Raw genomic sequence first — 15,950 nt, forward strand, 5'->3', positions numbered from 1 at the left:
TGAGTTGATCAACCTAACGCAAATCTGCTGTTCTGGAACTGAAAACTCAGAGTTTCCTATCTCAGAGTAGATCAACTCAGAGTTCAGGGTTAGACTAGTTTTTTGAACCTGCTTTGTGAAACAGGCCCCTGGACTTTTCTGACAAAATGTTTAAGTTACCTCTCTTTGTGAAACAGGCTAGAGTTACCCCTCTTTCTCTGGTGTGAGTTACCTCCCTTTGTGAAACTGAAAACTCAGAGTTTCCCTCATTTCAGGGTTAACAGACTCAGAGTTTTCACTAAACCTGCTTTGTGAAACGGACCCCTGCACATTTTAAATCAAAAGGGATGATAAGAATGGCAAAATATATGTAATGTTTCTAATAATTTCTTGAGGTATGCAGTATTATCGGCTGATATAAAAACATTCTAAGGGATTCGTCCCACCCAGATCACTCTAAATGCTCGGACTAACAGAATGAAGAACAGTTTTTATCCAAAATCTATAACAGTGCTGAACACCGCAAATACCTTTACCTATGATGGTACATGATGCTCAGGCTCTCTGCAATCTGCTACGGTGTGTGTGTGTGTGTGTGTGTGTGTGTGTGTGTGTGTGTGTGTGTGTGTGTGTGTGTGTGTGTGTGTGTGTGTGTGTGTGTGTGTGTGTGTGTGTGTGTGTGTCTGTGTGTCTGCGTGTTGGTGTGTCTGCGTGTTGGTGTGTAAGCTTGTCGTTTTAAATGTTACTTTTAAAGGTGTAGCCTATTCTTTTTGATGCTTTTAATGTTATTTTAGTTTATTATTTCTGTACTTTAAGGGATTGTACTGTAAATTGTGTTGTACTGGTACAATGACAATGAAGACAATTTAATTCAATGCAGTAAAACAAACAAAATAAATAAATAAAGCTAAAAAAAAAAGAAAACATCTATATTTACTTTTTCTTGACACTCAACTCAAAGAAATGCCAAATAAAGACTGACAGGGGTAAAAGTGGCCTGAGTAAGCAAGTTCAAGCAGTTTAATTGGCAGGGGAGGGAATAATCCAGGAGCCTAGGTCACTAATGTTGGTATTTTAGGTTGTACAGAAGTCTATTATAGTAAGTACAGACAAAAATCTCTCTTTGCAGAAAGGTCCAAATGTTTACTTCTTCTAGCTGAACTAAACATTGTCTGTGACTGCACTTTTAATTCAGAGGCGGCAATAACTCAGTCTTTACTTGCAGAACAGAATTTCCTTCTCTGTATGAATGAGTACAGTCTTGAAATGTTCTGTCAGAGATTCCAACACTATGCATTTATGAAGGTGGTCACAAGTATAATACACTTGAGATGTTACTAAGTATATCCATAACACAGTGGGTGAAAGGGGCAGAATATGTGCTTTGTAAAGAAGGAACACATGACTTTTTCTTTAATTGTAGGTCTGCAGAAGGTTAAAAAGCCTAAAGAGAAGAAATTGTATGTGTGGGCAGGAGGGGGGAGCTAAGGAGCTAGGCTGAGACAGGGGAGTAAAGGAAAAACAAGTGGAAAGCAGAGGCCAGACCACAGGGCTGTCCACAGCCAGAGAGGTTCTAATGTTGCTGTCTCAATAACAGATTCGATTGAGCTAGAAGCATGTGTTGTGCTCGAGTGGGCTCTGAAGTAGACATTTGTTTTGTGGTTCCTGGTTTGGAATCATAAGGGAAATACTTCTATACTAATGAAACTTTCGTTGGATACAGAACAATGCTAAAGAAAAAAAAATGCAGCATACAAAATGCATAACATGCACTACAATGTTCTTACAGGACTTACATTATGCATTTCTCTAGAGTACATGCATGCCTGTTGGTTTTATTTTCATTTCCATAGTAGAATTTAATGTCAGATGATTTAAATATGAATTCAGATGAGATTAGATATTAAGCCTCACAGGATACATTGAGCTTATCTTTAAAAATGACTGTTCTAGTTTTAGTAATATCAGTGATATAAATGTAAAAAACAATACATGGTCTACGGTGGAAAACACACATTGCTGATTCCCATGAACTACATCTGGAACACAGGCTGTTCAATATGGGTCAAGGCACATCTCACAAAACATTTCCCAGGACCTACCTACAGTACCTAATACCCAACCCCTTCAATCTGGATGTTGTAGCTATTATTGTGTGACTGCGTAATCAGCACAAAATTGCAGCCATAATCAATATGCTAGCCTCCTTGCTAGCACCCTCAACTGAATTCATTGCTATAAGTAACAATGAGGTTTTTATTTGACCTGCTTGAGGATACAAATTCGTAAGCTATTATAAAGCTGTGAATTATGTTACATTGGGGAGGCTGAGAGACAAGCACTTGTAGATGTATTAAGAGCTACACAGAAGAGCTACAAATCCACTAAGGATCTCATGTCCTGTATATGGAAGTAGGGAATTATTCATACAATACTGTTGTATACTACTTTCTTTTATGTGTCTTTTAAAGGTGATTTGCTGTAAATGAGATATTGCTGTACATGAGATATGCCACTATACAAATGTGGGAACGTGAAAAACAACAAGCATATACTGTACCTACAATGAGACGTGTAATTATACATTGAGACCTATATCACTTTCTTATCACATAGTGCTGTTTGAATGGCCAGCACAGACAACTCTAGCCCCCCTCTGTCATGCCTGTCTCACATATTTGTTACCACCTAATGATTGCACTGCATGCAATGTCTGCATAAATCATTTCACATTTTAGCTTTCTTGCCTCAGGATCTGTGTATTATATCTTTTTTGTTTTGTGTTGGACCACTAGTTGTGCAGGTTTCCCAGCTGAAAAGTTGTTAGGCCCAGCGGCCTAAGGGGGGGCTGGGCTGGTCCCATGAAATACCTTAACCTAATCACTCGAGAAACTTATAAAACGTAGGTTTTCTTATAATTAAAAACATATAGAAAAAAAAACTATCTTAATTTTAACGGACTGAATTAATCAAAATCTGATATGAACACAAGTAATTTCGCAGGATTTGTAATGCTCAAAAAAACATTATCCATGGATATACATACATCTCTTTCACCATGTGAGTCAATAGAAAAAGGGACCAGATGGCATCCTGGGATGGACCCAGTAGTCTAAATTCCACAGTTTGGCAACTATGTCAAATTTCAAACTCCAGCACACTTCCTGGGAGTCTGGGTAAACCCTGTACTACCTCTACTACTAACATTCCGAAAAATTTGGCTTGAGCAAAAAGGGGTGGATGCTGAAATATAAAGTGTTGGACCCTTTCCGGTTACTTTTCGGTGGCACACTCAATCTTCTACAACTGCTCCCAGCCATTTTGTAGATATCCAAGATGCTCCCAGGCTGCTAATTTAAGTCATTTTTTTGGCTAATATAAGATTGGAATATTAGTTGCCTTTGACATTTGTATAACTTTTCTTCTGAATGCTTCAGGTGAGTGGCACAGTAATTCTCTAGCAAAAATAAAGACACAGACACACAAGCACTTGTAAGTAGTAAGTAAGCACAGCTTAGAACAGGACAACGCGTAAGAAGAGTTTCCACTGCACACAAAACAACCTGACATGCAAGAAACATTTCACACAGCATCAATGCAGGAATCAAGACACCAGAGATATTTCAGCTTCTAAAATTGCAAAACAGATAAATTATGCAATCACGGTAATGGCAAAATGGGTTAATTCAGACACGGCTAACACAGATACACATGCACATTACTGTATGTGCATATGGACAGTGGTCTGTGTTTTACATGCACTTGTTTGATATTAACTAAACAACAAAAACAAACCACAGTGTACCTCTAGCAGTCTGTATGTACATTAAGATACTGTATCTGCTCTTATGCACAAGACATACCCCTATGCATTCCGTGTGATCAACATTAAACATCATTCTGATAAGAGAAATGCATGTGATTTCATACATACGCACACATACGTTCAGGCTCTGAAACCTCCTGATGAGTTTTCAGTTCACAGGGGTAAAGGCAACAGATCACGTGTGGTTGTGTTTCAGATATCCAGCTACACTTTGGCTGCAGTGGGTCATTAAATGAGGCTTACAGCTGTAGAGGGATGCTACGGTCAGTGAGTCAGGCCATGACCAAAGCACAATTGGTTTGATGTGCAGTACAACACATTACATTAACTGGACAGAAAGAGGCCATTCAACACCCTCTATTAAGCTCTTAACTTATCTCCCATTTTTGATTTAAGAAGTTGAATCACAATTTACTAAGGTTTACATAAGTGACTAACTACAGTAACATAATATTATAGGCATGAAAAGTAGCTGTAGCCTTTAATTATTTGTGTGGGCAAGAACAAAAGCGGCCAGTTTCTCTGTATCTGCATATTGAGGTGAGCTTTTTCAAAAGACAAAAAAGCAGATATTATGCAAATGTCTATTCTTACTGATCTCTCCGACTCAATTTGTCTATTCTCTTTTTCAGACCCTAAAAGAGCACTAGATTGAAAGCTAAAATCCAGATGTGTACATGCAGGCAGCTTTGTGACATGTTGCCAAGTGTATCAGACAGATAAACAAACAGCATATTCCAATTACACGATAGCAATTAGAAAAGTATTTCACAGCTCTCAGTTCCAATGCCTGTTTCTATATTCGCTGACAGCATGTCAAACATCCAAGAGGAAGGAGGAGACCAGTAGAGACAGGTATAGAGAAAACCGCAATTGAGAAAATAAAAGTAAAAGTAGGTAAAAGTAAAGAAAAAAAGATAGAGGCCGAGGCAATATAAAGGGGAGACAATAAAGGGGAAAAGGCCTGAAAAAGCTAAGGATGAGAGAGAACGAATAAGACAGGTGAAATGAGACTGGGGCAAGAAAGAGAATAGAATCAAACAGGAGAAAATGCTGCAGAAGAGTACAATAAAAGCATGTAAGGAAAGGACATTTGACCAACAGCAGGCATCAAGAAATACTGTAGTAATTCACTTGGTATTGTGACGGGAAGAAATTAAATCACCAATATTTACGCGCGCACACACACACACACACACACACACACCCACACCAGTTTGCTGGAAGACAGCACTTGTGTCAGCAGGAAGACAAGACCATGAAAAAGATAGAAAGCGAGAGGGTGGAGGAAGCTGTACAGCTCTACTGCAAGAACGTAACAAGTACAGAATGAATGAACCATACAGTTACACCCCCATATACACTGTATATATGTGCACACAGTATCATAATGAAATATACGTATAAACAAGCATGCAAGCATTAAACTGACAGTAATGCTAGTTCTCAGTCCCTGAAAAGAGAATTGTACATTCCTTTGAAGTTTCTCTCATCATTAGCATGATTACATAGACCAAATGCACACTGAGCATTCTTCCTGAAAGAGTGTCACTGTATTCAAACGGTACTATTCTACTGAGGTTCACTGTTAGTTCAACATATTTGTATTTTGCTCATCTCTGAATAATAATTTCCAAATACTGTGATTACTTTCTCAGTGTGAGGCAGTATGATTAGCTGGAGAGCTGCGCGTATTGTGAAATGTCCCAATGATTTAAGAAATAATCTTAAATACAGATCGCTATGCATACAGTATGCAACCATATGCATTATGAGCTGCTGCAAAATGGAAGTCTGGAAATTAGAAGGCATTTCTGCACAAATTCTGGGTTTTAATCAGTTACATTTTCCAAAAACCCCTAAAACAGGCCTCTGGCGATTGTTGTAAGAGCAAACCTCCAGCCACTGTACAGCAAGCTAGCTTTTCTCTACTCAAACAAAAAAATGACCAGAAAATGTGAAAATGTCTTCATTTAAAACACAATTTTACCAGTACTGAGCAAAAGCATGCACATTTATACATGATATTTTAAGCGTGTGTTTGTAATCTAGACTGTGTGCAAAATTATTAGGCAACTTCACGCTGTATAAACTATAATGCTTAGTGGAATTAAGCATATCAGGGGATGTGTATTTGTGTAATGAGGGAGGGTGTGGCCTAAGGAGATCAACACACTATATCAAGGTGTGCATAATTATTAGGCAGCTTCTTTTCCTCAGGTAAAACGGGCCAACAAAGAGATTTAACTGACTCTGAAAAGTCAAAATTGTAAAAAGTTTCTCAGAGGGATGCAGCACTCTTGAAATTGCAAAGATATTGGGGCTTGACCACAGAACCCTCAAACGTTTTGTTGCAAATAGTCCACGCAGAATCAAGCGTGAAGCTACCGGGAACCTATGATCTTCCAGGGCTGTCATATTCAAGAACTGCAACCTACCTGGAGTGCCCAGAAGTACAACATGTTCAGTGCTCAGAGACATGGCCAAGGTAAGACATGCTGAAACCTGACCACCACTGAACAAGACACAATAAGTTGAAATGCCATAACTGGGCCAAGAATGGGGCCAGTATTTAGAAGACACTTTCTTTAAGCAGTGTAACAGGAAAAAGACTGCAAAAGTACTCCACTGCGTGCCTTAAAGATGAAAAAATAATGACATGGCCCCCTTCCTCACCTGACCTATATGTAAACCCTATTGAGAACTTGGGATCGCTTCTTAAACGGTCCGTTTACGGTGAAGGAAAACAGTACACCTCTCTGAACAGTGCCTCGGAGTCTGTGGTTGCTGCTGCACAAAAAGTCAACATTTCAATAAACTGACAGACTCCATGAATGGACGGCTTATGACTGTCAGTGAAAAGAAGGGTGGCTTTATTGGTCACTAATTTTTTTTTTTGTGAGGCAACAGTGCTAACCACTATGAAGCCTAAAATGAAGCCTCAAAATACAATTTGCCTAATAATTGGGCACACAGTATATGTATGCTTCTGCTCTCTTTTATAGTTTTAATTCACCATCCACAAAAAGCAAACTTACACTCATTCTGGTGAACACCAGATGATATTAAGCGTGACTCTTCATGTGGCAGCAGGATGAACAAAAACACACAATACAATCATCAGGGAACAAAGGCCAGTGTTGTACAAGTCCGTCCCAGGCCATCTGGTCTGTTCTACCTGAATCACTGACTGCTGTGTTGAGTGAAGCACCTTTGGCAAGGCAGGGCTGTCTCTCCTTGCCTACATCTGCAGTCAACCTAAGACAAGCATTCGTACTTCTTCTCACAGCTACGTGTCAGTCCATCTCAACCTCAGAAACACACACATATTCCCTCTTTCTCTCTGTGGCCTGGTTACGGGTTCTGCCTCAGTAACCAGGTACAGACGTCAGAGCTGCTGGCTGTCTCTCTCCTTCACAAGAGGATGAACAGTCTCAAATATCACACAAAATACACAAACAAAACACGGTTTTCACCTACAGGAATCATATTAGCACACATACAAAAGCACCAGTGTTCATGTTCACAGAAACATGAGGGGCTAAATCGTCCAGATCACAGATAGCATGAACCAGCTCATCTGTCAAAACTCAGAGATATACATACTGTATCTCTCAAGACTTGCAGTTTTTCAATCCATCTCCTTTCCTACTCTTACAATGCTGACCTGTGTGTGTGTGTGTGTGTGTGTGTGTGTGTGTGTGTGTGTGTGTGTGTGTGTGTGTGTGTGTGTGTGTGTGTGTGTGTGTGTGTGTGTGTGTGTGTGTGTGTGTGTGTGTGCGCGCGTGTGTGTGTGTTATTAACTTAGGAGTGCATGAGAAAGAAAAAAATACTATACCCAGCAGGCACGTCACATTGACATGTCAGAAGTAATCCCTCTTTAATCTCTTTGTTGCTGCTAAAGATGGAATGAGGGGAAAAGAGAGGGACGGACAGGCAAAGGAAGATGTATATCAAAGGGGGAAAGGATGGCAGACAGAAAGTAAAGGACAGAGAAACCAGGGGGATGGAACTTTGTCGTCATCTACCAGTTTTAGCTGTCCATCCTGAAAACCTGTGCCATCCTATCACAGAGTTGCCTTTTATTTCTGTGAGATTAACAGCAGTGACCGTTTTCATCTTGCTCTGTCCAGGCATTATATTTGATTGAGCTGCTGGGGAGCTGGCACCACTACCTCTTCCATCTCTCTCTCTCTCTCGCTCTCAGTCTCTCTCTCTCTCATGATCAGCATGCAGAAGGAAGGGGGAAGTGTGCTTGCCTCTTGGCCCTTAGCGCATCGTGTGCTGCATGGCAATGGTCGTCTTCTTTATGAGGGCGGGTCCTATGGATTCTGCATGTGTGTGGTAGAGAGTGTGGCCTTCTGTGTGGTTGTGTGTGTTACTGTTTAGTTACACTCAAAATCACTGATTTATTCAGCCAGAGTAAGTCCTCACTTATGGTTTTTAGCCATGCAGCGTGTCAGAGTGCATCCACTGCTTCACCGTGTATCATAGATGAGTGGAAAAAGCTAGCAAATTAGCCTGGTTCAAATCACGTATTGTACATTCTCTCCCTCTCATGCACAGTCACACACTATGACTTTTATTTCATGTATATTTTTCCTGGTTGTATTTATGAGTTTCAATGTTTGTTCTTCTTCTGTTCTGAGCCTACAGATTGGTATCAACTTGTTCACAAATTTCAAATGCCAAGGGAATGGAATATTGAAATTAATATGAGATGTCTTCATCAACTACAGTCACATATTAAAGATACCTCTGTGGTTATGGTCTCTTCTTGTTGCTTCTGACTAGATTATAGCAAGGGAGAAACTAAATGAAAAAACATTTGGATCAGGAGGTAAGAGGAGAAAATGATGTGGTTCCCCTGATATTTTGCAAGCTATCAATCCCCAATACCACTTTTAAGGTTATAGAATTAAATATTGGAAAAACGTCTAGATTAAAACAACAATCACTATCAGTTGTTGCATGATCCATGACATGTCAAGCCATGTTCAGTTATTCCCTTTGCAGTGTGGCCTGCAATACTGTCATGTATCTCTCTAGGCTCTATCCAAAGTGATATAACGGAAATCGTAGAGAGATAGAAACATTGGGCTTCATTTATGTTGCAGAATTAAATTTGTACAGGACGCAGTGTGAATAGGAGCATTAGAAAATGCTTACATGGAAATCAGTCATTGCTGCGCTTTTACCATTTTGGAGTAATTTTTACGAAATGTTGAGACAAGAATTTTGTTGAATCATTGATAAATTGTATCTATTAATGTCAACCCATTTTTCATAGCATCTGTGCAGTACTTCCTTGCTATGAAGGGATACCAATCGTGATACTGATGAGTCGAGAAGCAAATGCAGAGAATCTGATTATGGAAGGATTTGGTCCAACAGATTGTAACATCTGCAGTTATTAAACAAATCAGAGACTTTATTCAAGCATGGTAAATGGACTTGTCTTTATTATTATTATTATTTATTACTATTTACCCATTCACACGCTTTCATATACTGATGGCAGAGGTTGCAATGCAAAATGACAATCTGTTCATCAGGAGCTAATCTAACCATTCACACACCGATGGCAAAGCATTAAGGAGCAATTTGGGGTCCAGTATCTTGACCGAGAACACTTCAACAAAGGGACTAGAGCAGCTGGGGATCGAACCACCACATCATTGGACACTAGTGGTCCACATTAGTGGACTAGCTCTTGAGCCACGGCCGCCCCAAGGACTTAACAAAACACTTAAGGCTTGATGCTCTGCAGAAAGGATGACAGTGGAGCATGAATATACTATATACGTGTAACATAAGTTGTTTCACTTGTTGTTCTGTGTGTAGTATTTCTCAGCATGTGTGACATCAGTGAGATCCATTTATTACAGCTCCGGCTATCTTGAGCTGTTTTCTGCATGCACATTTTGACCAACAACTTTAATGAAAACACAAACGATATGGGTTACATGACACAGATTTAAGGCATTTCATAGTCAGATTCCAAAGTGTAGATGTTTGGTTTTTTGGTAGAAACATTGATTCACTCTGTTAAGCAAAATAGTCCAACATTTGCATGGACCTCATCACTTATGATACACCATCCATAATTTTTCATAGTAATTAGTTCTCCTAGGAATATTTTAATGAAATTTTCCCCCAAATGCAGTTTGTGTATATGTCAACAACAGGGTTGGAAATTAACACCAGCCACCAGCCAAATGCTGTTAAAATATGCATCTCGTTGCTAGATTTGCTTCAATCACCAGCCAAAAAAAGATGGCTTATAGGTTTTGGAATCTACCATCCACAGTGGCAAGTGGATGAGTTAATTTCCAACTGCAACACATAATTTAATTCAAATAGAAATATATTTGACGTTCATATTTGCATTCATATATACATTTTTAGTCACTGTAGTTAAATTCTCACTGTCCTGTTGTGGACATGATATCCCTTGTCAAGACCCTTGTCGAGAGGGAAAAAACATTTTGACACATGACACATGGTCCACACATGTACGCAAATGCAGATGATTTGAGCTATGCTAGATCAATCAGGCATTGTTGCATTCAGATGGATTGTGTCACCTGAAAATCATAATGCGAGCCGGAGCTGCAGTCGGAGCATTGCCACTAGGCCGCTATAATATGTAGAAGTATCCATGCCATTTCTGGTCTTTTCCATGGAGAAGGAATTCTAGACATCAGTGTGTGAAAGGCTGTTTATGCCTGGTTTTGTCTACGAGTTTCACAGCTGTCAACCCTGCTTACTCTTCTGAACTATCAACTTCTGTTTGTTTGTGTGCGCGTGCATGCACATGCACATGTGTATTTTTAGAGTGCAGTTATATACCCATTCAGAAGGGTGGGGGCTATGCAGGGTGTTTTAAATGCTTAACATCTTTTGAGTTACTGTACTGTATAGATGATCTCTTGCAAAATTCTGACATGCAGGAACTATTGTGGCTTCTTTCTCCTTGAAACAATTCTACCTTCTGTGGGAAAACTATAATAACACACTGTAATCCTCCTTATTGTACATATTTTCACTGTATCCATATCCTGGTTTATCTTGTGTTTCCAAAGTCTGCTGAAGAGGAGATGATAATGAGGGGTGAGTGAGGGAAGGAGTGTGAAAGTGAGGCAGAATGAGAAAAGAGAGGAATTGTTTTGGGAGATAATCCTTAGTTGTGATTCAAGGTACTTGTGGCTAGCTGGGAAATTAACTATTGATTAGAAATAAGGTGGATGGGAGAAAGGGAAAAAGACAATGACTGAAATCACACCAACAAACCACCCACACACACTGATCCTTCACCCTCGAACACAAACAGTTACATGCACACACGCTCGTTGAAACGGGGTTAAAAGGTACCCATAACACACTGCTTATGTGGAGTTGTAACTAGGAATAAATTCAGCCAACCAATAAACTACACACTGCTTTCCCTGTCTATCCTACTAATTGGAAACCACTCACTGGACTGGTTTGCACCACAGTCTAAGAGGAATAGCTGTGTTTTCTCATTATCCATGTCACTAAATTTGCTTCTCGAACATATCTGGGATTTGTATGGATTATGTTGCAAACTAGAGGTGATTTGAGTGCTTCTACCTCTGTAAATCACACGTCTGTACAGCCAAATTTTATCTACTGACTGCTCTAATATAGTGCTCTGCAATATATATCTATTCTTTGAAATAAAGATGGATAAACACAAGCACTTAATACTATCAAATGGCTGTATATATGTATCAGTTGCATACTTACAGCAGAGTCCAGTAAAAATAATAAACATAAAGTTAGTACTCTTAATTCTAGTTTAGTCAGTAATAAATGCATTTGTGCTGGCCATGATAATCAATCATGAATCAGTTTGAAAAATAAATAATATTTTTAGAAAGGTTCACAGACTGATACACAATGAGTAAGTGAATCTAGCTTTGATATGCAGTACAGCAAAAACCTCAAATAAGCTTATGTGTTATTGGTCAACCTCATGGAGTCCATACCAGGAAGCTAGAGCCAGTCCCAGTTAGCCTAGATATAGTATTTGAAAACCTTGACCCATTTCCAGGAAATGACAAGAAACTAGTGCTGTTAGACTACATAGCTAAAGATCCCTGTCTTAGTCATGGTAAAGTCTAAAAATGTTTCAAATCGGGAGTTTTGGGCACTTTACAAACACTCTTATCGAACGAAACAAACAGCCAGTAAGCTGGTAAAGTTTCACAGTCTTGCTGTGAGACACTTTCTGAACATGTGGCTGCTGCTGTGATCAAACCACCCAGTCAAAGGGTGATCTGTCTAACCAGTAGATCACACTGCCAGCACCACACCACACACACTACAACCATGTATGTAGGATGAGGTTTCTGCACACATGTAACTTTATACTCCATCAGTCTTTCTACTGCACTGCACTGTTAGTGGGTAACAGGCATCACCTGTAATGTTTGGTGTTGACCAGGTTTGGCTGGCATATCCCCTGCATTTTCCATGGCATGCAAATGGCATGATACTCAGTCACTATGCACTTGACTTGTGTAAATCTCATTCATTTGGCCAATGCTGCAGTTGTAAGTCTGTTTTGAAGCATTAGCTTGGTCCACAGCCCAGAGAAGACCTTGAACTGATCCAGCTCTTGGCAAATTGTGTCGAGGTAGCCGCTAAATTGGCCTGAGGTCTGTTCTGTAAATCAGCTGGCCAAGGCCTAAATGGATAAAAAAAAAAAGGCCAGTCCTTCCTGCCTAGCAGCATAATGCAGTGGGTTAGATTGGTGGCTTATAATGTGTAACATCTGTGTTTGAGTGTTGATGTGAGTGAGTGTGGGTCTGTTAAATATATGGTTGTGATCTTGGCCATGTGCATGATGCGGACAAAATAAAACAGTTCAACATGGACAGGTGCTTATCTTTCTGCTAGTGTGTGTGATTGTTCATCACTTCCCCTCATGTACCTACACACTGTTCTCGCTCCCTCTCTGGTCTATCGCCCATTGGAGGCCACCGAGCTGTGCAATGATTATGTGTGCCCACCACCACCTCCAGTCCTCATCTCATCCGTAATGCACGCGCGCACACACACACACACACACACACACACACACACACACTATATGCTCCCTGATGTCGAAATCACACTCAACACAACAGTGCCACACTTAGCCAGTGGTGGTGAGAGGCGGAAAAGACGTTAGGACATAAAACGTGTTTTTTTTTTGTTTTTTTTTCCTGGCACTGCAGTAGCTCACGATGGAAGGTGGTAATGTCATTGTGCTTCATGAAAAAATGTATGTAGAAAATTCGGTGCCATCCTGGCTAATGCTTCTGGCATGCAGGGCAAATCACGCCATCCTAAACCACCTGTTTTCCGCGCATCCTGTGAACAAAGCCATCATAATAGACGAAATTCTAGGGGAGACGTTGGACTTTAGTGATCAATTCATATGGCCTTCAAAGATATTAACCACCTGAAATAAACGACTTTAAAGCATAATTCCCCCCCCCCACACACACACACACACACAATGCAAACTTGGTTTGAACGATGTTGATAATGGCGCAAAAGAAGACCGTTATTTCACCAGTAATATTAAGGCGTGGATGTTTCAAAAATCCTGCTTTCAAATTAACATTTGAATACAACAGTCTACATTCATAAGCGCAATAAATGCAACAGGGCTCAAATACATCGCCAGCCATGCTGTAATTTAAGCCGCGCAGCGCATATCAAGGCTGAAACCTCCAATCTGTTTCCCGAGAGACGCACAGAGAGCCTTATTGTGGCCGCGATCTAGAGGAGGAAAAAAAGCGCAGTAACTCACCGATGTGGATGATTGAATCCGAGAGCGCCGACTTCCACTCCTGGCTCCAAAAAACGGCAACCAGCAACATAGTCGAGATAACTTTCATCTTGTCCAAAAATATTCCCTCCCAATACCAGAGAAAATCACAGCTCTGAGTGAGAGCGAACAGAGTTAAAATCCCGAGAACAGAAGCTTCTTTTTTAGTCCATCTGTACGGCGGTCAAGGAAATTCCCTGTAATCTCTTCCTTGATATTATTCTCTTGATGTTAGAGTGTGATGCTCGTCTGTAGAGGAATATAAGTAGAGATTCCCGAGTTGTCACAGACTGGCACCCTGTTGAAATTCCTCCCAACATCAAATCATATTCGAGGCGAGCTGAGAGACGCTGAGCCGCAGAAAAAAGAAACCGCATCCAAACGTCGCCGCGTTAAAGCGTATTGAGGGTCTGGATGATGTGACCGCTCGTTTAAAGGAAAAATATGTTACCACTCGAATACTGTGAGGGGGGAAAATAGTTATCTTGAAAGTGGGTCGTTATAAAGACCCGTGATACCCAGCCTTTCAGACCTGGCGACGCAGTTCTTCCCCCCCCCTGCACCAATCACCAAATCACCAGCAGCAGCAGCCTCAGCGGACTAAGCCAACGGCCAAAACTTCCATTTTGCCCAAGGGCTTTTATTTTTCCTTCACTTAGCACCTCTTTTTGTCGGAGGGTAAAGAAATATCAAATGATGAAAAGCCTTGTCACATGGCATCACCACGGAGAGGTACAGTATTCCGAAACTGTCTCTAATTTCCTGTAGAGATGAGAGAGACCGATAGAGAGATAGCCCTTGCACATACAATGGAACAGAGCTCCAAAGTCACTCTTCTTTTCTGCGTCATGAAGGGAAGCCGCAAGCTATGAGGATAAAAATTAACCGAGGATGCGCGCAACGACACTCCGCGGTCCGCACTCCGTATGCGGGTACTCGCGTCAGCCACAGCACGCACGGTGGCTGGGGAAGAGGAGGTATGCTGCGTCCGTGTGGGAGAGGGAGAGAGACAGCGCACGAGGAAGAGAGGAAAGGGAGGAGAAAGTGAGGGAGGGGACCCAGGAGAGAGTAAAGAACAGAGAAAGAGGCAGCAACTACGAGCAACAGCAGCAGTTGCCAGCCAGAGCGCGCATCGACTGTCTTGGAAATGCCTTGGAGAAAGAGAGAGGCGAGATGTGCCTATCAGGGCGGGCGGGGATGCAGAGGGGTGTCTAACAGAGGGAGGAAGATGAAGAGGGAGAGGGGTAATCTGCAAATCTTAGCTCTGCCCCAGAGCACCCCAGGCAGCCATCGATCCAACATATACCACTCACTTCAACAAGAGCTGATGGTGGGGGTGCCAGTAAGATGTCACTCAGATTTAAGGTTATCTGGGTCATCAACTCAGCGATTTAAAAACATGTATACTAGCAAATAATGTCCAATGACTCTACCCTGCTGTTTGCTGTGGTTTGAGGAGTCATCTAGTCCATCATTATCCCTAATCAGTTATATTGTTCAATTAACTCAGCAAATATTGTGAGAGTATGCTTTCATCCATCATAACTTCCCGTGTATTTTCCACCCTATGCCCATTCCTCCCTCCCTGTACAAACTTTCTTTTCTTTCCTTGAAACTGTCCTCCCATCCTTTGTCAATCTAGTCTATCCACACCCCCCAGTATCATCCATTTATCCATCCCTGCCTCCCTGAAGGACCTGACTCCCCAGGGTTCTTAATCTGCCCTAGATTTTGGATTAGGGATTAGAAGAGTTAGGAGCCTCAGGCTACCATTGGATTGACTGTTTTGTACGCATTCAAGGAATGAGAGATTAAACTGACAGTGATACTGATGGTGTGAAAGCTGCTCTCACTTCTCCTATTTGACACTATTGATTTATGATTAAATGTATATATAACAACACACATTATAGGGGACCATCTCTTGTTCAGGGAGTGGGCTGTAGCTGAAAATACAGAGATAAGAAGAGGCAAAGGGAACGTAAGCAAAAAAAAGTTTGGAACATAAGATAAAATATTCCAATTTCCAATGTTTTAGCTTGCATCAAAATTAAATCCTTACAACATGTGGTCTGCATAGTGATACTGAAATAATTGACTACTGAGCACTGAGAGAAAGCATGCTATTTATTTTTTTTAAATATACAGGTTGAAGAGGTCATTTGATCCTTAAAACAGCGTTATAAACAAATGAGAAGTTTAATTTGTTACACAAAACCAACTGAGAAGTCATCATTAAAAACTGAATGGGAAAGGGCAGGTGCTTTCAAAACATGCCTGGCAGAACTACAAGAACTTCAC

General features: G+C 40.8%; 1 protein-coding gene across 1 annotated transcript in view; it reads right to left on the reverse strand.

The window, feature by feature from the left end:
- Nucleotides 1-13,719, reverse strand: part of grid2 (glutamate receptor, ionotropic, delta 2) — a gene marked incomplete at both ends in the record, with an annotated part of 511,086 nt that extends 497,367 nt beyond the window's left edge. The window contains one exon of the mRNA XM_083913146.1: nucleotides 13,632-13,719. Within this exon, the coding sequence (XP_083769272.1) occupies nucleotides 13,632-13,719 (88 nt within the window). The remainder of the gene's footprint in view (nucleotides 1-13,631) is intronic.
- Between the last annotated feature and the right edge of the window lie 2,231 nt (nucleotides 13,720-15,950).

This window comes from Echiichthys vipera (genome assembly GCF_963691815.1).
Source record: "Echiichthys vipera genome assembly, chromosome: 4".
NCBI classification, from domain to species: Eukaryota; Metazoa; Chordata; class Actinopteri; order Perciformes; family Trachinidae; genus Echiichthys; species Echiichthys vipera.